Raw genomic sequence first — 27,551 nt, forward strand, 5'->3', positions numbered from 1 at the left:
CACTAGATTTAAGGGAACAACATTTCATGATTTTTTTTGTCTAAATAGTATGGTTGCACCTATACATGGTGTACGTGTATTCCATTAGATGAGTGCAGCTAGCAAAAATAGGACACAAGAACCCACAAGGCTCGGTCGCCTAACCCCTAAGAGGGTTAGCCAAAGCACACCCCCCTCCCCCCGCGCGCACACACACACCCCCTCCCTCCTTCAGAGACGAGACGTGCCAATTGAGGCACAAAACTTGGTCACATGACCCCTAAGGGCTTCTTTGGCAGCCCACGATCCCGCAGGGATCCCAGCCTTTTCCATGGGCTAATCAGGCCCGTGCCAGCCTCCCCCGGGCCAAAATTATGCACCATTTGGCAGCCCACGAACTGGAGGAATGCGGCCCGCTTCCCTGTGTTTTACTCGTGGAATAAATCCACGACTCAATGCCTCGGGAGGGTTTCCCCGTGGAGACCCCGTGCGCTCGCGAGCCGCACGGCTCCCTCGCGACGCCGCCGCCGCCCAGGTTTTCCTCGCGACGCCGCGCAGTTTCCAGACTCCGCCGCCGCTCGCCGGGCTCCATCCAGATCGACCGCCGGGCTCCATCCAGATCGAGTCGCGCGCCTCCACCGCATCACGTCGAGTCGCCTCCACCTCGGCATCTCGTCGACGCCACCCCAGCATCCCATCGACGACGCGCCGGCATCCCATCGCCTTCCGCTCCGGCATCCCGTCTCCTCTGCCCCGGCATCCCGTCTCCTCTGCCCCGGCTTCCCGTCTCAAGCCAACAGTGAGCCCAACATCTCTTCTCATGCAACAGTGCCTCTTGCTAGGGTTTTGAGTTTCTTGACCCTCTCTTTTGATTGGCTGTTTCTCTAGATCCGGCGTCTGGCCTCTTGCCTCGTTCCAAGATCCGGTAAGTCCTTCCTCCCTTCTCCTTCGCCGATGTGTGGTCTCGATGGGATTAGCAGCGCGTTTCGGCATTGGCCTTGGGTGGCCGGTTGCCGTCCTGATCTGTGACACTTGTGTGCTTTGGAAGGCGATAGATACTAGTACTACTAGGCTGGGAGTAGAGTAGGGTGTTACTGTAAGTCACCTCGTAGCTGAATATGATGGTCTGTTCTCTGTTGTTATGTCCTATTCGTTTTGTAGCAATTTGGTTTATGCTGATGCTTATGTTATGTTAAAAAAGACGATGATTGCGGCTCTAGTCGTTTAGCAGGACATGATTGCTGTGGTTGGCTGGGACAGGTGCTGTTCATCGTCTTGTGGAAAGAAAATTGTCCATTCCTGCGACGGTTAGGCGGGGATTTTTTTAGAGACGTCGCTGAACTGCAACTGTGACCCTTAAACAATACCTGCATCGGAGCTGGCTAACTTGATTAGACAAGAAGTGGCGTGTAAATCATACGTTTTGTGTTGATAGAAGCATAAACGAACTTGGATCAAATCACTGAACTGTTGTCTGTGCTTTATTGCTTCGGTCTGTTATGTCATGTTAAATTCTGCTGGTAGTAAACTTAAATGTATTTTCATCTACTCTGAATTGTTGATTCATGTGTGCTCTGGAAATCTTGTGAATTGACTGACAGTTTTTGTTCTGATAAAACTTCTGTTTGCTTTATTTATCCTGATGCATAGCGATCTGTTTTGCTACTGCTTGCCAGATTTCATTTCATGTTACTTGTCATTCGCCAGATCGTGCTGCAATAATATCTGCTGCTGGCTGCATCCCTTAATTTGTCACATGATTTAATCATGGATTAACTATGAATCATTCCCATACTTGTTTCTTGTTTCCTCCAGGGATTGAGGCCAGGGGCTTCATATTTGGCCCGGCAATTGCGTTGGCTATTGGCGCCAAATTCATACCGCTGCGCAAGCCTAGGAAGCTCCCAGGTGAGTGAGATTCCTATGGTTGTGTGTGCTGAGCTTCTTCTGAGCATTTTTTTTATGCCGAACTGGGGCAGTTGGGTGTGTTAAACACAGACAAATGGAGCATTCAGTTCTGGTGAATTGGACTCGATATTGAGTTTACAGGAGCAGTCAGGGACAATATGTATGGTTCTGTAGTTAGTATGGAACTTTTTCTTTTTTTTGTTAAGTCCACAAAAGGCCTCTTTGTTGAATGCTTAAATTCTCTAATTTATTTTATTTCTTGTTATAAACACAAGTTGGCTATTTTATTTCCATTCCATACCATTTGACTATTTTGCCGTGATGCGTAGTACCATTAGGACTACAGTGGGTTTTCTTTTGTATGAAAATAAATATTTTCTGTAGTTTGTCTGACCAGGTTCATAGCTAATACTTGTATCTTTCATTGATGGTCTTAGTCAGTCCCAGATGATTAATAGCTAATACTTGTGTCTTTCCATGTGATGATAAGTCTGGACCAATCTTGTGTTTTTCAGATTTTAACCTTCCTGGGTCTTGCAAGAGGGCTTCAAGAAGTTGGTGCTATTCTTGGGACGAGGTGACACTGGTGTCAGGTTAGTTCCCCCACTGTTGCCTACTGCATCTATTGTTTTTTCTGCTTTCTAGTTTATCTGTATGGCTGCATCTGTTCTTTTTTCCACTGTTACATTTTTACTGGATCGGTATGCTCTAGGCTTGTGCTATGCATGGCTGTGTTTCAACAAACTTTTTGTGGTTCGTCCAGTACAAACATGAGGACACTTCAGGATTTTGGTTGGTTGGTGATTTGGTGAAATTCGCTGTAGATCTAAGCAGTTTCTGTTATTGGTCTTGTTACCACCAGCATTGTAGACCTATGGTGGTTAATAGTGTGGTTACTGGATTATCAGCTTAGTTTTGTGAGAATGCCTAGTTATTTTGCAATAGTATTTTATCGGCGTGTTATGCATTTGTAGATTTAAATATTTGATCACTGCATTTGTATATGTAATAATATAATTTCATATATGAAACACTAGATGGCTTCTTGGGAAGACCTTGCTAGGAATTTTTTGTTGGAAGAGGAAGAAGAAGATGAGGAGCTATTCTTTGTTCTTCTCCCTGCTATAATGCCCTTTCTCGAAGAAGAGAAAACACCTGAGCACACCTCTTCTCTTCCTGGAGCTAAAAAAGTTAAAGAGATCCTCGAAGGGCATGAGAATTGGTGCAAGGTAGAATTTAGGATGGAGACTGAAATATTTAGAACTATAGCAAACTTTCTCAGAGCCGAGAACTTGCTACGTGACACACGTGGCATGAAGATTGAGGAGCAACTTGGTCTTTTTATGTTCATGCTCTCTCATAATGCAAGCACAGATAGGCTAAAGAAGGAGTTTCAACATAGCGGTGAGACAGTGCATAGGAAAATAAATGAGGTCTTCGATATCATTCCAGCATTAATTCAAAGATTCATCAGACTTCCGAACCCAAGCAACACACACGTGAAGATTACATGTGACCCTAGATTTATGCCATTCTTTCAGGTCGGTTCATACATACAGTACACTTTCCTTAATACCATTCCTAAATACAATCCAAATCTTTAGTAATTTTTCTTACCTGCAGAATTGCATAGGTGCTATTGATGGTACGCATGTCCCAATCACAATTGGACAAGACAAGGCCAGTCCCTATAGAAATAGGAAGGGAACACTATCGCAGAATGTAATGTTTGCTTGTGACTTCGACCTGAAGTTTACTCTCATCTCATCTGGTTGGGAAGGATCCGCATCAGATGCAGGAGTGTTGCGGTCTGCTCTTGGCAAGGGGTTTACTGTGCCGGATGGTAAATTCTATCTTGTAGACGGTGGATATGCAAACACACCATCATTCCTTGCTCCCTACCGAGGAGTTAAGTATCATCTCAGTGAGTTTAGGAGACGTGGCCAGAGGGGAAACGCATATGCCAACTACAAGGAATTGTTCAATCATCGGCATGCGATTCTTCGAAATCACATTGAGAGGGCCTTTGGGGTTCTCAAAAAGCGGTTTCCAATTCTGAAAGTGGGGACACATTACCCAATTGAATCCCAAGTTAAGATTCCAGCAGCTGCTGCTGTGTTTCACAACATCATTAGAGGGTTGAATGGGAGTGAAGAGTGGTTTGACTACCTACCTGATAATATCAACCCATCAGATTATGTCGACTTGCCAGAGGGAGACACTAACTACCCAAGTGAGATGGAATCAAACCATGGAAATATCCTACGAGACCAGATAGCCCATCAGATGTGGGCTGCCTACAATGTGTAGGATAGTAGTGTTAGGAATATAATTTATGAGTTCTAAGTTATGTATTTATGTAATACATTCTGTGATGCAACAGTCTATAATAAGTTCTCCAATACATTCTATAATATTTATTGCAGCAATGTCGAAGGAAAGGGCTACATGGAACTCTAGATATGAGAAAGGGCTTGTTGACATTATGAGAGATCATGTGAATATCCCGTTGTTCAGGGGTCAGAATGGATGGACCGTAGAGGGTTGGAGAAGTATCTCTGAGAAGTTTACCCAAATGTATCCTTTAGCACGCTTCACAAAGCAGCAACTGCAAGAGAAGGAGAAGGAGCTAAAGGGCAGCTGGAAGGCAATACATGTAGCAAGAAAGGAAAGTGGTGTTGGCTGGAATGACACATTGGCCATGGTCATTGCGGAACCAGAAAAATGGAAGAAACTTATCAGTGTAAGTTTTTTTCACTAAACCAAAAAATTGCTGCTATATTCTAGTTGCAAGCACTAACTATAATGTTGTCTTGGTATGAAATAGGATAATGCAAAGATGACTAAGTTTCAGAAGAAGCCGTTTCCTTTATATGATGAGTGTACATCATTGTATGCGGGTATATTATTTGAATCTTCTCTTTAAAAATTTGTAGTATTGGTGTAGTGTTTGAAACATGTATAGATTGATTTCATCCCATTAAAAAATAGTATGCCTATAGTTGAAGTATAACTGTGCACTATTTTTTTTGCATAGGAAGTGTTGCTACTGGAGATCTAAACTTCACATCAACTGAGCACTTGCTGCCTGCTCCCGCTGCTCCCCTTGTTCCTACTGTTGGCCCAGCTGCTCCCGCTGCTCCAGTTGCTCCACCTGCTCCAGCTGCTCCACCTGCTCTCGCTGCTCCAGCTGCTCCAGCTGAGAGCACAGGTCTATCTACTCCTTTTGATGGGCTAGATGTCTCAAGTGCACACAATGAAGCTCAGTCTACAGGAGAATCTAATCAAGGAGTGAGTGGTGGGAGAAAGCGTAAGCAAAGTCTTGGTGCTGCTATTGATGGTTTTGTGCAGTTTAAGATGACACAAACAAGTAAAACCATGAAAGCTCTCGAAGAAAAGAAGAAACAAGACGAACAATTTTCAGTTGACAAATGTCTCGATGAAGTTGATACCATGCAACTTACTGATGTGGAAAAGGCATATGCTATGAACATCTTCAAATCTGAGATTGATAGGGAGGTATTCATGAAAATGAAAAACAAAAATGTTCGCTTGATTTGGCTCAAACAGCAAATTAGGTATAGCTTAGCTACCATTGGATTAGTTTACTTTGGTGTACCTTAGCTGCTAATGCTTTTTCTTGTGCTTACTTGCAGTGCTATCAGTGGAGGCAATGTTGATGGAGGCAATATTTGATTTGAGAAGAAAAAGGTAGTTGTAGTCATTGTATCCAGGTATATTGTTTGAATATGCCCTTTTTATGTAGGTCTCTCTGTTTTGGTTCAATGTTTGTAAGTGCAGACAATTATGAAAAGGGCATGTTTAGGCTATGTTGTTTTATTTGCTTTCTTAGATATTTAGCAGTTAGAATTTGCAAGATTCTACTATCTAAATAAAATTGCTAAGGTTGTTGCCACTGTGCTAGTTATCTGTCATATGTGCACATATATAAAATAATACTAGTGATGCTCTTCACAGTAGACTGGCTCTATTCATGCATAAACAACAGAGTTCTTTCTTGTCTTTAGCTAATAACCAAGCTGGGCATTGGTACTCCAACTATGCAAGCATCTGACTAAATGAGACATTATGTTGTGATTACCACTGTATTGAATTGAACTTCTTTCAGTTTGTTTTTGTGTAGTGTTTCAGTCAGAAAAAAGTCTCTTTTAGTCAGATATATGCTACCTTTCAGTCAGAAAATGCTACCTTTCAGTTAGAAAATTGTGTTGGTTCTGTTTTGTGTGTCTTAGCTGCTAATGTTTGCCCTTTGTTTATTTGCAGTGCTCTTTGTGGAGGCAATGCTGGAAGTGATGTATGATTTTAGAAGAAAAATGTCTAGCTTTAGTGCTTATGTGAGAAGCTTATGGAAAGGAGTTTCTTTTTTATCGAACACTACCCATGAAAATGAATTAAACCATATTCTTTTTTTATTATGTCTTAGATATCTATATGGTGATCATCTCTGATTTGGTGATGAATGGATTGGCTGAGTTGATTTTGCCATTTGGAACTAATTTTCTATATATTGGACTATGTCAAATAATTAGTATTGTGATTTTCCATGCTTTATGCTCATGAAAATGTTGTGCTCGACATTGATATGGGGTTATTCAAAAAGTTCAGATTTTTCTTTATTTTTTAAGACATTATTTTCAGTTTTATTGCCATACTTTGGCAGAAGTTCTCTTGGTTATTAAAAAGAAGAAAAACAGTGCAAACTTTCGTATGAGACTCCCTGGTCTGTAGAACAGTGCAAAGCGTAATCAACTTTCGTATGTTATGTCATGTCAAATTCTGCTCCAGGTGATCTGTTGCCAAATAGCATCAGGGAAAGCCTCCCACCTGTGGAACTCTGGCCTGGGAAGAGGGCGGGAACGAGGGGTCCAAAAATTTCCACTCGCAGGGTTAGGTTCCCAGGGAAAACTCTCCTGTGCTGCCAAAGTAGGCCTAAGGAGTTTGGTAGAACTCCCCCCCCCCACCCACCTAAGTGTTACCCTATATTGACCCCCAACTTTGACAGAATGTAACACCCAAATTTTGATTTTCAATTAATAAGATTTAATTTGATTTATTTAAGTGTGTTTATGAGCATTTAATATAGTAAATAAATAACTTTTATGAAATTAAAATTTGTCATAAGTTTAGGAACATGTTTTGCATTCATGCTGGAGCATAATTATTTCTTTGTGCTGTTAGATTATTGGTTTTCATTTGTTTGATCCAAATTCTAATGGAAAAATGCTTTGGAAAAGAAAAATAAAAAAAAGAGAAAGGGGGAACTCCTTTATCTGTGTTGGCCCAGAGGCCTAGCTAACCCCCCACTCGGCCTTCAATTTCTCCCCCTCCCGCCTTGGCCCAATGGCCAGCCCAGACAGTGAGCCGAAGCCCAGCAGCGCGCTCTCCTCTCTCTCTGGTCTCTGACACGTGGGGCCCGCAAGTCGGCGTCCTCCTCCATCTCCTTCCTCGTGCCGTCACCGAGCCAGACACCCCGATGGCAACCGATCCTGGACTCTTCGCGATTTCCTAGTTCAAGCGCCCAACCTAGCCCCTATAAAGTTCCTAGCCCCGCCCCGCATGCATCTTTTCGATCTAAACGCGTCGGGGAAGCCCCAGCCACCACTGGCGTCAAGGAGCGGATCTCGCGGAGCTCCTCTCGCGCGGCCGACCCTCTTCCAAGCCCCCTCGGGTCGCGATAGGAGCACTGGTGAGTTCGCAAGGAGCCCCGCGTCATTCCCATGCTCTCGGTTTGTGGATTGGTGCCCTAAATCGCCGAGGCCAAGAACTCCGGCGAGCTTGGCTTCCCAACAATGGCGCGCCGCCGCGGGGAGGCTCAGCTCCGGCCGGCCCGCCGCCTGCTTTCCCCCGAAACGAATCTCGGTCGTAGGATCCAAAACCAAGCGCCCAGATTAGAAGATAACGTTTCGCTGGAGTTTTTGTTAAAGAGCCCCTAGGTTTTTTCCTTTTAGAACCCGCAGTCCAAGGCGCTGTCGAGGTTTACGTTTTCAAATTCTAAAGACGTATTCTAGATCGGCTTAGGAAAAATACGTCTTCTGTTATTTACAGTTTTGCCATTGAAGTTGTTTTGATAATAAAATACCGTTTTAACTCCGATTTGACCTGTTCAAAATGCATCATGTGAACTTTATGTCAGTAGTGTTGTTTCTTCAATTTGAAACTTTTTAATTTCGTGGCACTATTTAATTAATTATTCTTATATAGGAAATCTTAGAAAATTCATAACTTCACCGTTTTAATTCTAATTTTCGTGATCTTTACGTCTGTGTGACCGTAGCGCTGCATAGAACATTTTTATAAACTTTTATATTTATTTTACCATTGTTGGTGTATTGTTCTAATTATAGCTTGTTTGCCTTGTGTATGATTGTCACTATTGGAATGCGTGTTGTTGATTGATGATCGAGTTTAGTCGGTGAGCTTTACGTTGGTGATCAAGGGCAATCTTTCGACCAGCAGCAGGAGTTTCAGGAAAGCTTTGATCAAGGCAAGTATAACTTGGGACTACCCTTGTTACCTACACACTTTTAATACATATATCATATGCATATGTCCACCTTGACAACCCTAGTGAAATTATAGATGATTGTTATCTATTATTCCTTGTTACCTATTTGGATATGCATTTGGGTAGTTATTACCAGTGCTTGATTATTAATCCATGATCTTGTGACATGAATATTTGGATATACAATAAACAATAAAATAAGCTTTCTAGCAACTTGAACTTAAAGGGTGCAAAGAACTCTAGCTTTTGCTAGATTGATCTTGACCCTCCATAAGGACTTATCACTTGGCAAAAGCTATGACAACTCGTACAACCATAAGGGCTACATGGCTCTAGTTTTAGCTCAGTATGAGGACCTTTTTCTAGCTTGTTGGGTATAGTGCGGCCTTTGTCCGTGTGTATAGGTTGCGTGTTATGTGCCATGGAAGGGGGCTCTATATCTGCCCGCCGAGTGAATCTAATGGCCCTAACTTGTTAGACGAAACCCTTGAAAGGCTTCATAGTGAGCCCTGCCGGCTTTCCTTGAGCTAAGAGGTCGACGGGCCTCGAGGGAAAGGGTAAATCACAACTCATGGGTAAAGATGTACAACCTCTGCAGAGTGTTAAATCTAGTATACTAGTCGTGCCCACAGATACGGGCGGTCCGAAAAACTAACGGAATAGATGGACACTGATGAACATGATTAATAATGATAAATGATGGTTTATTATGTTGTTTATATGTGTTATTCATAATTCTTATATACATTTGATCATGTGGTTATGGGATTTAAATATGCTACCTTGGCATTTGTTATCTAAATATAAACATGCTATCTACCTATAAAAGCTAAATGCAATCAAACCAGTGTCAGCTAATTGAGCCTCATGAACCCCTGGTTATACTTGTTGAGTACGATATGTGATCACTCTTGCAATTTCCCAACACCTCAGGATATTCTAATGAAGATGACTGGAATAAGGACTACCGTTATGAGTACTAAGCTTGGAGTCAACCAGTCGACAGTGTCCCTGTGTGGTGCTTCCGTCGAGAGTATCTTTATTTGTGTTTGAGATTATGTAATAATTATTATTCCGCTATATAATAAACACTGTAATGATACATTTAAGATTTGTCTACTTATGTGTGCGACTGTTTCTAGGGCACATATGAGTCTTTTATGCATCTTATTTTGTTCTTAAAATATGGGTGTGACACGGAAGCAAAAGAAGCACAAAATGTGATCATCTTGGATGTTGATTCATGACAAATGGAAATCCTAAGGTTTGAATGAATCCACATATACCAATAAACTGGACTATTTCCACCCCCACTTTGCCAAAATATTAAGTTATGAAAGTTACTATGTTGCACCTATTTTAAGAGGTGAGCCATATTGCTAATTGCAGAACTACCTCTACAAATCTATTTTTATTGAAAGCTAGAATTCTCTGTTGCATCTACAAACTCTTAATTTGTAGAGACGACATTTTTAGAGGTGGATTTTGATGGAGCCTGCTCTAATAGAAAGAGAGGCCCCTAATTTTTTGTGTCAATATATGAGAGATATATATATGTTCATAGGTATGTAATAAAAATGCAGATAATTGATGTTTTTGTTAGCCCAGGAACCACGAACTGAAAGCCGGTCCAATGGGTTATTACGATGACTGTCATGTTAGGTTGATGCGATGCTCGTATTTCTTAGTCTACTAGGTGAGAATTTTATCCAGTAATAAATGGGCAGCCATGCAACTAAGAGAAGTTGTGGGCTAGCTTGGGTCCTGAAACAGACATATTGGGTTAGCTGGCTCTTGAGCTCCTGCGTGGGCTTTTTGGGCCATGAGGACGAAACAGAGACATCAGTTTCCATTCCTAGGTCCAGCGACGTGATAGTATTATATGGTAGACTTTTGGCCACACAGTTCGTTTGACTTATCAGTTATGATAGAAAGTATTATTCATTGATTTGTTGGGAGAGAAAAACACTGCTAAATAGTTGACGAATTCGGCTGGTAAGCTCAAGTGAGTGATGTTTCAGCTTGTTCGTTTAAATTTATTTGTCAAATCCTATGTTTTAAATAGCGAGCTAAGGCAAAGTGTTTAGCGTTTTATAAACCGTAATTAGCGTACTTTAGCGGCAAAATTATGCATGAACGCAAATAGCGGCACAATTTTTTTCAAGCTATTTCAGGCTATAGCGGCAAAAATAGCGGGCTATTTTTTTTCCATGGTGAAATCTGCTAATTTTTTTCTCACAATAAATTAATAAATAGTATTTTTAATCATGACTTATTAGACAAGTGAATAGGCTTATACCGCTCGGATGTTTCCTATTCACTGCCACTAAGTGAACAGTACTTTCACTAGGATGTTTCATGTTCGCTGCTACTTGCACATTGATGTGGCAGCCCACAAAGAGAGAGAGGTCCGATCGCATTTGCCTTCATCCTAGACTCCAAAATTTTTTGCGAAATGAATCTTGTAGTATTTTTGTTTGTATTTGATAAATATTGTCTAATTATGGACTAATTAGTTTCAAAAAATTTATCTCACAAATTATTGATAAACTGTGTAATTAGTTGTCGGTGTCTGGACTCGTGGTCCAGGCACTAACAAGTGATGTGAGTCTGCGTGCACCCAAACCCAGATGGTGATGCAGAAAAAACACGAAGATTTATACCGGTTCAGGCCAAACGTGCCCTATGTCTAGTATGAGGAGGAAGTTTGTATTAACCTGCACGCAAATGCTCGTAGTAGGGGTTACAAGCGAGTTGTGAGGAATGCAACATGTCCGAGGCCTTGGCTTAGTATAGCGAATGAGACTTTACTCGTGCTTGTGGTGTTGCTGACCATGCATGTGGTCTGGTGAATGTGTGTTGGGCGTGTGGTTGAAATGAGGCCCTCACCCACCGTATGCATAGTGATAGACTGATAGGAGTCTGGTGTTACAGTGACGGGAGTAGACAGAACAACAAATGCCATACCCTACTTGTGCAGCATGGGTGCATGGACATACACTACATCTCATTTGTCGTATGACAACTGTGTGCTGTAAGCTTGAGTACTATGCTGAAAAGGGGATCTGAGCCTAGGCTCGGACGAGGCGGAAGAAACCATCGGAGGCTTGGACTCGGGGGAATCACATAATCCGTCCGAGGCTTAGGCTCGAGCGAGTCGTAGAATCCGTCTGAAGGTTGGCCTCGGGCGAGATGGAGGACGGCTCGTGTCGCTTGAGGCTTGCCCTGAACCAAATCAGAGTGGTTCCAGCCCAACCTAGAGATATCCTTTGGGCGACCCAACTGTTCTTCTCAAGGATAGACGATTTGGTCTTTGGTCTCTTGTTTTGAAACGGAGTCTTAGCCTTTTTATGATATCAGCTTAGGTATTGTGAACGGTACTTGACATTAATTACTACTTTGTCTGTATTTAATGTTCTATTTATATTCCTTAAGATTCTATGTGACAGGCTGAAAAATTTTATAAAATTTTTGAACTAAAGCGCTGGTCTGGTGCACGACTCAAGATCCGACGGTTTGTTCAGGCCGTTTGATCCGCACCGCTCGCACGGGCAGGATCCATGATCCAAAGGCGATTCCAACAGAGCTCACGCCACACAAACACAATGCCTCGTGTCACTGTCGCCGCGCCGCCGCCCACTTCCCACTCCACAGATAAGGACGGCATGGCTCCAGAGTCCAGAGCTGAGCTGACGCGGCCGGCTTGCCGCCCCGCCGCCTTCTTCCTGGCCTTGTTTAGGTTCCGATAAGTGAAAAATTTTCGGTACTGTAGTACTTTCGTTTATTTGTGACAAATATTATTTAATCATGGACTAACTAGGATCAAAAGATTCGTCTCGTGATTTACAGCTAAACTGTGTAATTAGTTTTTGTTTTTGTTTATATTTAATGTTTTATGCATGTGCCATAAGATTCGATGTGACGGAAAATCTTAAAAAAAAAATTGGTTTTCAAGGTGAACTAAACGAGGCCCTGATTCCTTTCTTCCGCAATCACATGAAGATGCAGATGCAGGTGCAGGCACCGCACCGATAAAGCAGCAGCAGCGCCTTGCGCAACTGACTGGGCCGCAGTGGAAGCCACAGATTCCTGATCCGCTTCTTGATTGCTCCCGTTCCTTCGTCCCCTGGCTCCCTGATTCCTCCTCGTCGAATAGCGACGCTAATGATGATCTTTTTTTTTTCTTCTTGGCCTTGTCTGGTTCAGTTGAATACCTAAAAGTTTTGGCAAAAAAATTTATATATATAATATTTATACATATGTGTATTAGTGTATACAAGAAAAATAAAAAAATATTAGCTCCTACCGGCCCACTTGGCCCAACGCTATGAAACTTGAAACAAAACTTCCGTATCCCCATCTCTCCTGTATCCTCGTCTTCTCGTATCCCTCTCCTTGTATCGACGTATCCTACGTTCTAGCGGCCGGCGGCGGCTGCATCTGATCATGTTCCTGCTAGCGGTGTCATCGGCTGATCGGCGCACAGGCACAGGCGGGCGGCGGGCAGGCAGCAGCGCACACATAGGCACGACGCACAACGGTCGACGTCTCGACGAGGACTGCAGTCTGCGCCTCTGCGGGGCGATCAGGCAACACCACGAGTCCACGACGACTGATCGGCGACGGCGATCGAGTTTCTTGTAAGTCTAGTGTTCCCAATCCCTCCCAATTCTTTGGAATAGCAATTTATCCCATTCCTCAGGTTAGTCTCTTGATTTAATTTTAGGTCTTAATATGAAGAGAAAAAAGAGTATCACCACGGATTTGAGGAGTTTCTTGCAGCGGGCTGCTACAAAGAAGAAGCAATCACTCGCTATTGATGAAAGTTGTATGCAACTGGTTGTTTATCAAGGGCAGCAGAATGATAATGTTACTGGTACAAGCACAATTCCACCGGAACCTGAAGTGACAGCTGAGCGTAATGTAATAGAAGAGGATGAAATTGTACCCCTAAATAAATCAAATTCTAGTGATGAAGGCATTGGTGACATGTATCAAATTCAGAATGATCCTAGATTGAGGGTTCCCATATCAAGCTATGATGTCAATGATCAAGATTCAGTTAGAAGGGCATACATTTGCATTGGGGCCATGTCGACCCAAAATGAAGAAAAATGATTTTCCGCAACATGAAACTGGAGGTATGCGTCGTTTCAACCGTAAATGGTTTAATGAATTCAATTGGTTGGAGTATAGTGTTCAGAAAGATGCTGCATATTGCTTTGTTTGCTACTTGTTCAAAGATAGCAACAAATTTGCTGGTGGAGATGCATTTATAGATGAAGGGTTTAGAAATTGGAACAGTAAATCTAGAATCTGTAGGCATGCTGGTGCTATCACTAGTGCTCATTCAGAAGCTCAAGAGAAATATAATAGATTTTTGAAGCCTAAATCATCCATTCGTGAGTCCATTGCCTCAAACACAGCAGAATTCAAGGCTAAATATTTGGCTCGTTTGAAATGGTCCGTCCAGGTTGCAAGATTTCTTTTGCATCAGGGGTTAGCTTTTCGTGGTCATGATGAGTCTGTGGATTCACTGAATAAAGGCAATTTTTGAGAACTTTTGTCATGGCTTGCAGGAAACTTTGAAGAAGTTAATCAGGTGGTTCTTGCAAATGCTCCACGAAATTGTCAGATGGTGGATCACAAGATTCAAAAAGAACTCGCTGCATGTTGTGCTCAAGAAACAACCAAATTGATCATGGAAGAACTTGGTGATGAGTGTTTTGCAATTCTTGCTGATGAATCTAGTGATTCCTATCTGAAAGAACAGTTAGCACTTTGTTTGCGTTTTGTCAATAAAAAAGGGCAGCCAGTTCAGCGGTTTCTTGGTCTTGTGAATGTTGAAGATATTCATTGACTCTCAAACAAGCAATTCAGTCCTTGCTTCTTAAACATCAATTGCCATTATCCAAGATACGTGGTCAAGGCTATGATGGAGCTAGTAATATGAAGGGACATGCTAATGGCTTAAAGAAACTCATCATGGAAGAGTCTCCTACTGCATATTATATTCATTGCTTTGCTCATCAACTTCAACTAACGCTTGTATCTGTTGCTAAGGAGAACAATGATTGCAAGTGGTTCTTTGGACAACTTGCATATTTGTTGAATACTCTTGGCATGTCTTGTAAGAAGATTCGTATGCTTCGCATAGCTCAAGCTGAGTATATGATTGAAGCATTGGAATTGGGTGAAATTGAAACAGGACAAGGTTTGAATCAAGAGATGGGCTTAGCAAGACCAGGTGATACTCGTTGGGGATCTCACTATAGGACAGTAATGCATGTTATGGCTTTGTATCCTTCTATCAAAAAAGTTCTCTGGCAAATTGGGAATGAAAATAGAGGGGCAGATGTTATAGGAGCTCAAACTATGTTGAAAGTATTTCAATCATTTGAGTTTGTTTTCCTGCTCCACTTGATGAATGAAATATTTGGGTACACAAATGACTTATGCAATGCTTTGCAAAAGAGGGAGCAAGATATTGTAAATGCAATGGATCTTCTTGAATTCACAAAGGTACAATTGGATGTTTTGAGGCTTGATTCTGGATGGACAGAATTCCTTGCAAAGGTCACTTCTTTTTGTGAGAAGCACAAAGTTAAAGTCATTGACATGACTGCAATGTATAAGCCTATACAAAGATCAAAGCAATTCTTCAGAGGCCTCAATAACTATCACCGGTTTCATGCAAATATGTTTTTGGGTGTCCTTGATAGGCAGCTTCAAGAACTTAATAGCAGATTTGATGAGGTAAACACTGAGCTACTTAGATGCATGGCATCATTCAGTCCAGCTAATTCTTTTGCTGCTTTCAATGTTGACAACTTGGTGAAACTTGCAAACTTCTATCCTCATGATTTTTCATTTGAAGAAAAGAACCGGCTCCCTTTTCAGCTAACTCACTATATTAATGATGTGAGGAATGATGAAAACTTTAGAAATTTAACTGGTCTCGCAGAGTTGTCCATGATGCTTGTTAAAAAGGACAAGGTTGATAGGTACGACATTGTTTACAAACTTCTCAAATTGGTGCTAGTTCTCCCAGTTGCAACAGCCGGTGTTGAAAGGATCTTTTCTACCATGAACTATATCAAAAACGATCTGAGAAATAAGATGGGCCAAGATTACTTGAATGATACCTTGGTTGCATTCATTGAAAGGGAATTCTTCTTGCAAACAAAGGATGAGAACATCATCAGCCGTTTTCAAAGCATGAAGGATCGGAGAGTTGTCTTATAATTTGTAAGTTTTATTGTCATTTGGTTGTTATTGTAAACTCGATATGTTGCAACTACTATTGGTACCTTTTTATGTTTACCATTAGATTCTTAAATATGAAAAATCTGCTCTGTTCATGAACTATATAAAATATATATCATATATGGCACTATACATGTCGAATATGAGCCATTTGGTTGTCAAAAAAATTTTGAAGCCATTTGGTTGTCAAGTTTTTTTTTGAATACCTAGCCCTCAAATCTTGCGCCCGCCACTGGTCCGGTTGCCAAAATATTTTATAAAATTTCTGGGATTCTCTATCATATCGAATCTTACGGCACATGCATAGAGCACTAAACATAAATAAAAAAACAACTAATTATTTAGTTTATCTGTAATTTACGAGACAAATTTTTTAAGTCTAGTTACTCCATAATCAGATAATATTTGTCAAATACAAATAAAAATACTACTATTTCTATTTTTCAAAAAATTTTAGAACTAAAGAAGTCCTCGTTGAAATGGCCGAATGGCGAATGATGATGTGACCGGTGACCGGTCCACTTCCTCTCCGTATTCCCAGATATTTTTCCACACATGCCAAATCGGGTGGCAATGTGGAAGTGGGGCAGATCAGGGCAGTCCCCAGCCCATGAGAGGGCCACGAGGGGTCATTTTCCGGTCTGCAAATTATTGATCTGTTTCAGCAATGGTGATTGGTCCGGCCGTACAATTTCAACTAGGGTAACATTTTCTTTCTTTATATCAAAGGTTCTAACTTTTTGTGCTATATATTCACTTTATTTATTCGTTTGAGTTTATCAGATTCAGTAATTATTTTTATATCATAATAAATCAGCAAACAATATTTTCTGTCATAACTTATCAGCCAAACAGTATGAATTTCTAGGTTGTCTTAAGTCAAACTTTTTAAATTTTAACCGAATTTCTAAAAAAGAAATACTAAGATGTATAGTATCAAATTAGTACTATTAGACTTATCATATAATATATTTTTTATAAGATACGCATTTTATGTTATAGATATTGATGTTTTTTTTCTATAAAGTTGGTCGAATTGACTGACACAAATTATAAAAGTTGAAGCTTTTAGAGACAAAGAGGAAGTACAAACCTTTTGAGGATCCGACATAGACTTATAGATTGAACCACGAGTAAACATATCCAACTAACTACAAATTGATTGTAGCTCGGTTGATTGAGCTCTTTATAGTCTAAGGCCAGTCTTAATACATAGTTTTATAGCACAGTTACTAAGGCTATAAACTAGGTAACCAAGCCACATGAGTTTTATAGGGATAAAACTCCTCTCTCATCTGATAAAACTTCTTCAATTAATGACCCTGCCAAGTCAGTAATTTTTCTCAGGCCACTCTCAATGCATGGTCTTGTTTAGTTCTCAAAAAAAATTGCAAAATTTTTTAAATTTCCCGTCACATCGAATCTTTAGACACATGCATGAAGTATTACATATAGACAAAAATAAAAACTAATTGCATAGTTTGGTCGAAAATTGACGAGACGAATCTTCTGAGTCTAGTTAGTTTATGATTGGACAATATTTGTCAAATACAAACGAAAGTGCTACGGTGTCGATTTCCCAAAATTTTTTAGAACTAAACAAAGCCCATGTTTCATGAGAGTGTCATGCACATTAAATAGGGTGCCACATAAGCAAAATTGCTGAGTTGGCAGGGTCACATGTGGCTCGGTTACCTAGTTTATAGTCTTGATAACTGCGCCATGAAACTATGCATTGAGACTGGCCTTATGTGACACCCTATTTAATGTGTATAACACTCCCATGAAACATTGCGTGACAGCCTATTTAATAACATATGTATACGCGTTTACGAGCTACTTCATTCATCTCAATAAATATACATCACACATACCGAGAATCAAACTCTTTGTAAGATGACTAAATATATATATATACTAATATTAATATTTAGATCTTCAAATAATATTACTATAAAAGTATATTCCACAACTAACCTAATAATCCTTATTACACATTATAAAGATTATTAATTTTTGGTATATATTTGGTCAAACTTAGCAAAATTTGACTCCCCGATACATGAGATGAGCAACGAAGGGAATAGGTTTTATGGATTCCAACGAGACTAAAAATGCAACTTAAGGAGTTAATGAGAATATCTTTTCCATTCGCACTACGAGTTTTGAGCTAAAAAAGACTTTGCTCTATACTGCACCCAATGATCCCATTCAAGCTCCACCACAATCACTTCGTCGAAGTATAAGTAATTAAAGCTTTGCCAAATTAATCCTAAATCTTAGGTTAGTCTTAATGAAATTTTATTAGAGTTTCATGCACATTAAATATGCTGATGTGGCGATGTATTAATGAAGAGATAGAGATGATAAGAGTTTTATGGGAGTGGGGACTCTTAGGCCAGTCTCAGTGGAGGTTTCACCAGGATGTCATGCACATTTATTACAGCGCCATGTCAGCAAAACTGCACTTTTTGCATGAAACGAAAAGGAAAGAGAAGAAAGTAGTTTCACCATGGTGAAACTCCGCTGGCGTTGTTTCCCACGCGGTGAAACAGGATGAAATCCCCACTGAGGACTAAATCGTTTCACCATCTTGCATGTGATCCAATCATTTTGCAGTAATTAAATGCTTTGCCCAGCCTAGGAAACATCAAGGTGAAACTCATGCATTGTGGAGGTTGTTTCATTGTTCGTTTCATTGATACTCTATCAGCAGATTTTTTTTGGAAACGGTGCATTGAAACGGGCCATTGAGACTGGCCTTATGCACAAAATATAAATGCGTTGAAAACTGTATCGTGAAACTCCCATTGAGGATGACCTTACGTAACACGAGCTTTCGTGCTTTCATGAATTAATTTAGTTCTAAATTTAATAGCTTTATTTGTTAAGATTTAGATATGTCAACTTAAGGGCGGATCCCACAGGGGGCTGGGTGTGCTACAGCCCCTTTTAAGACTGATTTATTCATTAAATTAGTGTTAATTAGTAATAAATCTCTATTAAACTCTAGCTTTAACTCTAAATCTTTACTATTTAGTCTCTCTTTGTCCCCATCCTCGACCTGCCTCTGTGTAAAGATTTACACTTGGCTCTATTATTGACGTTGCTTTTATAGGATAAAGCCTATTTTTTCCGTCCAAAACCATGAACTACACGTCATATGGCCTTTAAACAGGGATAACGTTAGAAGCACCACTGTATAGAAACTCGCAACAAGATTGGTGCTCAACTCAAGCAGTACTCCCTTCGTCCATACCTATATTAGAGCAACTTTAAAAGTTCAGCTATTTTGGTATAGAGGCTAAGTATGCTTCGACAGATGTGTTATCTATTTTTGTAAAATAAAAAATTAGCTATATATAGGCAACCACTGACACTGGCTATCTGATTTTATAAAATAGCAATGTTGTGGAATTTTTTTAAGAAGTTTTCTATTTTACAAATGGCTAAACAATGAAATTTGGCTATTATTTTTAGCCAAGCTCTTGGGGTTGCTCTTAGTTGACATTTAGGATATAATTGTGTTTACCAAGAAATTATTAATTAAACGATATTTTTTTCAATCTACCCTTACTAAATAAGGATGCGAGTGTATTTCATATGAGAAATAACAAAGATTCACATGGCTAGTGCAGCGAGGCTTGTGGCTGTAGTGCAAAGTCCCTAGTTTGATACCTGGGTGGGACCATAATTTTACTGCACGATTTTGCATGGACGAGGCTTGCGTTCGTTTCATCACGCTGTTGCGGCTCGATTTTTCTCCTCCCATGTGCGTCTCTGCAGCTGGCCGGCAGGGTACAGCCCTACAGGGTGAACCCGAGCAATCGCGAGCGCAGCGATGGGCAGGGGTAATCGCGTCAATATTCTACTCTATGGTTGTGCGACGTCAACCTTAGGCTTGCGTTCATTTCATCATGCTGTTGCAACTCGATTTTCTCTTTTGCGTGTGCGCCTCTATACCTGGCCGGTAGGGTACAGGGTAAAGCCGAGCAGTCACGAGCGCAGCGATGGGCAGAGGTAATTGCGTCCATATTCTACTCTGCGACTGTGCAACGTCAACCTTTATGAAATTGAGTGAGTCATCAAGAACGCCAACTAAAACAGGTATGGAGTGTCGGTGTCTAGACTCGCGGTCCAGACGTCAACAATTGATACGAGTCTGCGTGCCCCAAAACCTAGATGGTGATGAAAGAAGAACACAAGAAATTATACTGGTTTAGGCCACCTACGTCTAGTGTGAAGATGGCGACTTGTATTATCCTGCACCCATAGTGCTTGTAGTAGAAGTTACACGCGAGTTGCAAGGAGGGAATGTGACCCAAGTCTCGACTTGGGATTAAACGCTTTAGTGACTATGTGTGGTTATGTTGCTTATGCGGGTGTGTCTTGTTCGCGCCCCTTCGAATGAAGACCTCCCCCGTTTTATAATCCAAGGGGAGGGAGGGAGGTACAAGTGTTTCTTGTGTAACGGTTGTGGTGTCGTGCAGGAGGCGAGGCGGTCCATTGTCCATGCTTGAAGTTGTAGTTGATCGTGATTGTGGGGGTTGTCATTCCTATTGTCCTTGTCGAACCATGCCTGGCGCTGTAGACACAATGTTTAGCCCTGTTCCTACCTTGTCGAGCCCTATTGTGCGCAAGGGTTGTTCCCCGAGGCTTCCCCGCGATCCGCGCTCAGATGCGCCGGCATTCTTCGTGGCTGCAGTACCCAAGATTTGACGCTGCCCATGCTTTCTGACTCGGTTGTACGCATAGTAATAGGCATCTGAAAGCCCTAGTTTGGTTTTGGATAATTGATAAAATCTTAGTACTAACCTCTATACTAAGTGTATGTAGATTTAATGAGGTTGGTATATGCCAAGTGATGGAGCAGGTGATGATCATGGTGGTGATGGTGATGACTACAAGATGATCAAGTCTCAACTTGGAAAAGAAAAAAGAGAAAAACAAAACTCTATGGAGATCAAGGCAAAGGTATTGCTTAGGGTTTTGGTTTTGGTGATCAAGACACCATAGATGGTGTGATCACATTTAGGATAGATAGTCGTACTATAAACAGGGAAATTCTTTGGCTAAGCGGTTATCAAGTGCCACTAGGTGTCATTGTTCTTGTGCATGCATTTAGAACCTAGTGAGCTAACTTAACTCCTTCGAAGAAAATGTTTGTGAAAATACTAACACACTTCCACATGTTGGTACACACATGATGGTGTTGGCATACTTTGAGAAGGAGGTGGAGTTCGAAGGGTAGAGAGGTTTAGATTCTTCTCTCCCTCCCGCCGAGCTTGCGAGGCAGGATTCGACGCTTTTGAGAAAATAAAATGCATATTTTTCATTTCGCCGGTGTAAATTTGGAGAAGTCGCGGGAGTGACGCTGGCCTTGGAGGCACTGGACGCTACACCTGTGTGTCCGGTGCGCTCTCGGTTTCAAGCACAAGTTAACTGCATGCACCGGACGGCACCGGACGCGGGCTAGACCCTGTTCATGCGTCCGGTGTGGCTTGACTTCAGCAAGTGCTTCTGACTGAGAGCACCGGACGCTCAGGGAGCGTCCGATGGTTTTAGTTCGGTGATCCTGCGCGTTTGACAATCTCTCTGCGCACGGGTCCGGTGAGTACCGGACGCGTCCGGTGCTCACTTGACCACGTCTGGTAGTTTGCAGGTGACCGTTAGAGATGGACGCATGAGATTGAGATCATGGACATGTTCTGTGTTTTAAGCACCGGACGCAGGTGTTGAGCGTCCGGTGGCTCCTACTTGAGCGTTCGGGTGGTCTCATGTTTTGTCTAGTGAAAGAGCCAACGACTCTATTTGTTTGAGGGGCTTATAAATACGTGTTGGCCGGCTTGGGGATCACTCTCTTGGCATTCTTAACTACTAGACATCCTTGTGAGCCTAAGCAAACACCTCCTACCCATCTCCTTCATAGATTAATCATCTTTGTGAAATTGCGAGTGATTCCAAGTGTATTTGCTTAAGTAATTGCATCTAGTGGCACTTGGGGATCGATTTGGCTACGGTTTTCTTTTTACTCTTGGTGGTTGGCGCCACCTAGACGGCTTGGAGCAGTGGAGGAGCATTGGCACGAGTTGGTGATAGTTCGTGGCCATCTCCCGGTGATTGTGAGGGGTTTTGTGCCTACCCCGGTGGAGAGCCAAAGACAACTTCAGTGGATTGCTCATGTCATTGAGCTACCTCACTTGTGGATAGGTTCTTGCGGTGTCCTAGTGAGGACGAGGTTCGTGCTACACCTCTTAGCCGCCGAACCACCAAGTGTTGGTCGACACAACGGGGACGTAGCGTCCCAACAAGCACGTGAACCTCGGGAGAAAATTATGTGTCTCCATTGGATTTCTCTTAGTGATTGGACTTCATATTATTGTGATTGGTTCATCCCCTCTACGTGATGGTATAAAGATCAAACCTTCTCTCTTACATTCCCGCAAACTAGAGTAGCTTACTTACTTATATAGAAACTTTAGATAGCTCTCTAGTGTAAATAGAGACATAGTTCTTGTGTGTCTAATGATCATATCAACTAGAATAGTTGGATAGGTGGCTTGCAAACACTTCATTAGAGCTAGAGCAAAAAGCTTTGCTTTGTTATTTACTAACCTCTTGCTCAGTGAGTTTGAAGAATTTCTTGCTCAGTGAGTTTGAAGAATTTTTAAATAGGCTATTCACCCCCTCTAGCTATATTAGAACCTTTCACCGTTGGGTGCTGCAGTGATGGGAATAGGTGGAACAGCCAGTGCCATACTCTGCTAGTGCAGTATGGGCGCAAGGACGTGCCCCGTGTCCCATCTGTGGCATGGCAACCATAGGCAAGGGGCCTGGGTATTGTGGCCGTTGAGTGCTGGCTCGGACGAGGTGGAAGGGTTACCCCGAGGCCTAGACTTGGTCGAGTGGAAGAAATCATCTAAGGCTTGAGCTCGGGCTCGGGCGAGACGGAGACATCGTTCGAGGCTCAGCCTCGGGCGAGACGGAGATCGGCTTCCCGTCACGCGGTGTATGTCCTGGGCCGAGAATAGATCGGCTTAGGCCCAATCCGAACGTACTCTCTGGGTCGGCCCAGGTATTCCTCCTTTCCCAGGTGCTTTGGGCTTTTGTTTCCTTATATAATCTTGGGTACCCTAATTCATGGTACGTGATAGGAGGGACTACAAATATAGGATTCATACCAATCAAAGTAATTCTAGGTTGATCGAGTTTATAGTACTTTTTCCATCATAAATTATAAGACGTTAATATTTCTAGATTCATAACTTTTATTATATATTCTAAATATTTCATATATCTAAATTATAAGACGTTAATATTTCTAGATTCTAAAACGCCTTATAATTTAAAACAAAAAATAAATAATATTGTATTTATGTGTCACCTGGTGATCCATCGTTTTTTTCCGTTAGATGGGACGGAAGCCCCGTTTATATTTTTCCTCCGTGTGTACTTTTGGGTGTTATTATATTTTTCTAAAACAATACTTGTAATTTTGGCTTTAGAGTTACCAAGTTAGGGTATATCGGATGACGAATGAAAAAACAAAACCCTACAACCTATTTATCTTAACATATAAGCTATTCAATTAGTCAATCCACTATCCCACATAATTAAAATCTACTAGCTAATACAATTGTAATATTCAACAATACACATTCTAAGAGCAACTTCAAGAGCTTCACTATTCTTGTTGTGAAGGTTATTTTAGAATTTGCATAGCAAAAAGTAGGCTCCAACAGATATGCTATCTAGTTTTATAAAATAAAAAATTGGATATCCCTTGATTTTCGATGGCCATATATTGCCAACCACTAATACTGGCTATGTGATTTTGTAAAATAGCAAGATTGTTGTGGACTTCTTCTTTTTTTAAGAAATTTTCTATTTTACAAAATGGCTAAACAATAAAATTTGACTAATAATTTTAGCCAAACTCTTGGAGTTGCTCTAACCTATTTATATTCTTTCTTCATACCCGCGGCAACGTGCGGAGAATCCTCCTAGTATAAAATGTTTCCGAGAGTCCCTACTATAAAATTGAATCTATTTTGCAAACTGATCATAGATTAATTACTTGGGTTATCTTGTGCTCGAACCTGTTTATATGGGTTCAAGTTCTCGACTCAGCATGAATGCTCACATTTTCGAGAATTTATTCCAAGATTTAACAGCTTATGTTTTCAGTGGTAAGCGGCGTCCTCGCTGATAGTGAGACGCCTATGATAACTTCGTAAATCTTAAGATTATCGGCATAGTACTTTAAATATGTTCTAGTGTTTGCGTACGTGTATATAGTGGTAAGTGTACATACGTGTTGGGCATCTACATTGTATCGTGTATTTCTCAAAAAAATTAAATCTGTTTTAGGAAGGATCATCTATAGATTGATTTTCATGTCCTCGTCTGGCTACAAACGCGAAATGTACACACTTCTCGCTGGTGCCTTTCATATCGCTAGCTTAAGCAAACACTAATGAATTCTCGTGTAATCACCACAAGAATCACATCAGAATGAATTCTCGTGTGCTCCCTCCGCTCTAAAGATGGCAATGGATAATTAGTCATTAGGTATATGCTACCTATACCCTTTACTCATGAGAAAATATTTTACCTGCTAATTTAACCATACCCATATACGGGTAAAAGTTTTTTTCTCATACCCTTACCTACGTGGATAACGGGTAACCCATGGGTTATCCTTACCCATGATTTCCAAGAATACTTGTAAAAAATAAATACATATTTAAATATTCCAGGCTTCTAATTTCAGCCAAAGCATCACAAGTCATTAATAAAATCATCAAATATACAAGCTCCATGAATACCTGATCAAGTAATCTAATAGATAAATCCACCATTACTAGTTCACAAGTTCCAATGTTGTGCGGCCGCCACAAGGAGATAGGAGAAATGGGAGGGAGCGGATGGGTGAGGTTCTAAGGTGAGGGCCTATGGTTTGACAACATTATATATGATTTTTATTAGACTTGAGATGTGTATGGTGACTTGGCCCATGATTCTAACTTATTGAATCGGATTAAAATTACCATGGGTTAATGGGTATGGGCAATGCAGTCCCATACCCGCTTTACCCGCTGGGTAAAGCTTTTTTTCCATTATCTTACCTATGGGTAAAAGTTAACCATACCTTTACTCTAATGAGATAATTACCCATCGGGTTTTAAGTTTCGGGTAAAAATTGCCATCTTTACTCCGCTCCCACTGGAATAACTCCATCGAAGAATAAAAAAGTAAAGCTCCGTCAAATTAGTCCTAAATCTTTGACTTGACGCGAGTTTGTATTTTCTTGAATTAATTTATTTCAAAACATAACAGCTTTATTTCTTCAGATATGTCGACTTAGTAGCTTTCGTAGTTTTTTTTATTAAAATTGGTATATAATTGTGAAAATTTCAGTTCATTTCTGTCCACCAATATTCTATTCTCTGTGGTTGTCCAGCACTCTGGCCGACCAGGACTCGAAAGACAACAAAAACACTATATAATCTTTTCCTAATTAAAATTAAAGACACAAACATCATTTTTTTGAAACTCCAAAGATGAAATTGAGTCCAGGAGGACAATTAGACCATCCTTAGTGAGGGTTCTATCATCTAATTTTCAACACATCCATATTTTAAAAGCTGTACAGAAGAGTTTTATGAGATAAAACTCTCTCTACTCCTATAAAACTCTTATTATCTTTCTCTTTATTAATATGGTGTCACATTAGCATATTTAATACCCAAATAAAATTTCATTAAGACTGACATTAGGAAACTAAAATGATTTGTTCCAACCAATGTTTTGAGACACTATGCCAAAAGTCGACAAAGGAGACACCTAGATCAGTGACCCACAAAGAAAACATGTCACTAGTGTGAGATTTGAGACGTGAGTAATTGCAACGAGTCACTACTATGTTTCTCTGGGCAAAAAAGATATGCAGAGGTAGGACTAAGAGCGACGTGACTTGTCAAACCACGTCACTCGCAATAGAGGTATTCCACCCACTGACGCATGTACGGCGAGCTGCGTCACAGATGCACTGCCCCCGGACCCAAAATTTTTATGAAACTAAGTTTGCATACTGAAGGCCCACGTCTGTGCCCGTCCACCAGACGCCCAAAGGGCAGCGGACTCGCATCTCTCTTTCTTCCTCCTCAGTTCCTCCTCTCTTCTCCCGATACGGACTCTTCCCCATCCCATTCCTCTTCTAAGATCTGCAAGTAGTGGGTAGCTATGGAGGCCCTGCGCCTTGTGAGGACGCAGCGGTGCCACCGCCTGTCCCCACTCTTTTTTTCTATGGGTTGTTTCCCCTCCGGCAGTGGCAGCACTAGGGTTTGGCGTTTGACCGTCCGCGGCAGCAGGGGCGCAACACAGTCAGGGGCTGGTATTAGGTTGAATGGATCCTGCGAAGGAGGCTGGATCCATGGCATTCGCAGATTCGTTTGATGGCTGCGCCTCTGATGGCGACCTGATCCGTCACATCTACTCTAAACTGCTGCTTTGAATACTCTGAAGAAGCCTCATTGAAGGCTGAATGCTTCTATCTGAACGTACTTGGGGTCTTGAACTCTTGATCTCTTCTAGCTTGTGGGCTTATGTGTATGTGCACAGGCCGGCAATCCATTTATTAAAACACACGATTAACACTAGTACATTGAGAGAGAGATTCAAAGGAATTGATCTTGAGAAAATTAAGAATGCATTTCAAAAGTAGAAAGATAGGAAAATGCAATTACCTAGGTTTTCAGTGTCACTCGGTTTGTCCATTGAATTCATTCGCATCTTTTTTCAATATTTTATCTTAATATTCGATTTTCTTCCATATATATTTATATATGTAGTTCTTATATGTTTTGTACTTGATGAATAGAATATAATAATCTTGCATTTGTATAAAAATCACTTTACTTTTAAATTATATACTACCTATATTAGCTATTTCGATACTCGCCACATCTCAATTTAAATCCTTCCTCCGCCACTGGCCGACAGTTTAGTCCCCAGGAGGCTTGGAGTGTGCTCTCTTTGGTAGCTGGCAGTTTGTGTGTGTCGACGTACCACCTTAGAGTCACCAGGAGGAGGCTTGCTTTATTGTAAAATGCTAAGCTTGCTTTATTGTACGTAGCAGCCCAATACCATTGTATAGTCTGACAGTCTGTACAATAGCCTAGGTTGGTGGCTATCGATTTTGCAATGGCAAAAGAAGTATTGATTCACTTATACAGTACCGTTGACATTTACTATCGTCATTACTAAAAATGAAGATAAATCCTACTCCTAGTAACAACACCAGAAATGCAATTAGTAACTAGCTGCTTCTTTAATTATTAATATTCCTAAACATGAAGTAGGTTGTCATCCCTAATTATTTTGCTAGGAATTTATAGATTTATATGTATTACTGTGACTAGGCAGAAATAAAAGATATGAATATAATTGTAAACTAAATGGGTTCTGCAAGCGGACAGATAATTATACCGTTGTAGCATTTTACCTAGAAAAGTATCCAGGTTGTCGATTTATATTTATACCACTAGGAAGGCTAAAGGTTAAACTATATTTATTATATTGATAAAAATGAATAAATAATATTACCTAAGTCCTATAATCTACTCATAACAGGCAGAGGTCACAAGATAAATAATGATAAATAATAGTAATAGCATAATCATCAAGTATCATAAATAAGGATAATCATCAGAGCATCTACTAGTCATAATAATAGTTAGCCAATGGATAAACTAAGGATGTTAGGGGCACTAGTCTTCATTGGAGTGTTGCTAGGCGTACCCTGGCGTGACGTCTGCTGGTTGCCCTGCTGCTGATTCTGCTGGTTCTGCGGGCGCTGCTGAAACTGGTT

General features: G+C 41.0%; 1 protein-coding gene across 3 annotated transcripts; it reads left to right on the forward strand.

Moving 5' to 3' along the window:
• On the forward strand, positions 584-6,475 carry LOC8071024 (vacuolar protein sorting-associated protein 37B). 3 transcript variants are annotated; one of them, XM_021464650.1, is made up of 9 exons: positions 584-778; positions 868-904; positions 1,795-1,887; positions 2,403-2,480; positions 4,314-4,630; positions 4,715-4,787; positions 4,925-5,465; positions 5,544-5,621; positions 6,172-6,475. In XM_021464650.1, the coding sequence occupies exons 5-8, from the start codon at positions 4,316-4,318 to the stop codon at positions 5,581-5,583; spliced, it is 969 nt and encodes a 322-aa protein (XP_021320325.1). In that variant the 5' UTR covers positions 584-778; positions 868-904; positions 1,795-1,887; positions 2,403-2,480; positions 4,314-4,315; the 3' UTR covers positions 5,584-5,621; positions 6,172-6,475. The 3 variants fall into 3 exon arrangements, 2 of the variants coding, with proteins under 2 accessions (XP_021320325.1, XP_021320324.1); XR_002454857.1 differs by lacking the exons at positions 584-778; positions 868-904; positions 1,795-1,887; positions 2,403-2,480 and having other exon boundaries at positions 3,656-4,630; positions 4,925-5,406; XM_021464649.1 differs by lacking the exons at positions 584-778; positions 868-904; positions 1,795-1,887; positions 2,403-2,480 and having other exon boundaries at positions 3,656-4,630.

The sequence above is a fragment of the Sorghum bicolor genome, chromosome 7 (assembly GCF_000003195.3).
Source record: "Sorghum bicolor cultivar BTx623 chromosome 7, Sorghum_bicolor_NCBIv3, whole genome shotgun sequence".
NCBI classification, from domain to species: domain Eukaryota; kingdom Viridiplantae; phylum Streptophyta; class Magnoliopsida; order Poales; family Poaceae; genus Sorghum; species Sorghum bicolor.

Excerpts from the sequence above, each read along its gene's own strand:
- LOC8071024 (XM_021464649.1), top strand. The coding sequence starts at position 4,223 with ATGAGTTCTAAGTTATGTATTTATGTAATACATTCTGTGATGCAACAG. Across the intron at positions 4,788-4,924 it reads GTGTACATCATTGTATGCGG|GAAGTGTTGCTACTGGAGAT; the intron begins GTATATTATTTG and ends TTTTTTGCATAG. Across the intron at positions 5,466-5,543 it reads TGGCTCAAACAGCAAATTAG|TGCTATCAGTGGAGGCAATG; the intron begins GTATAGCTTAGC and ends GCTTACTTGCAG.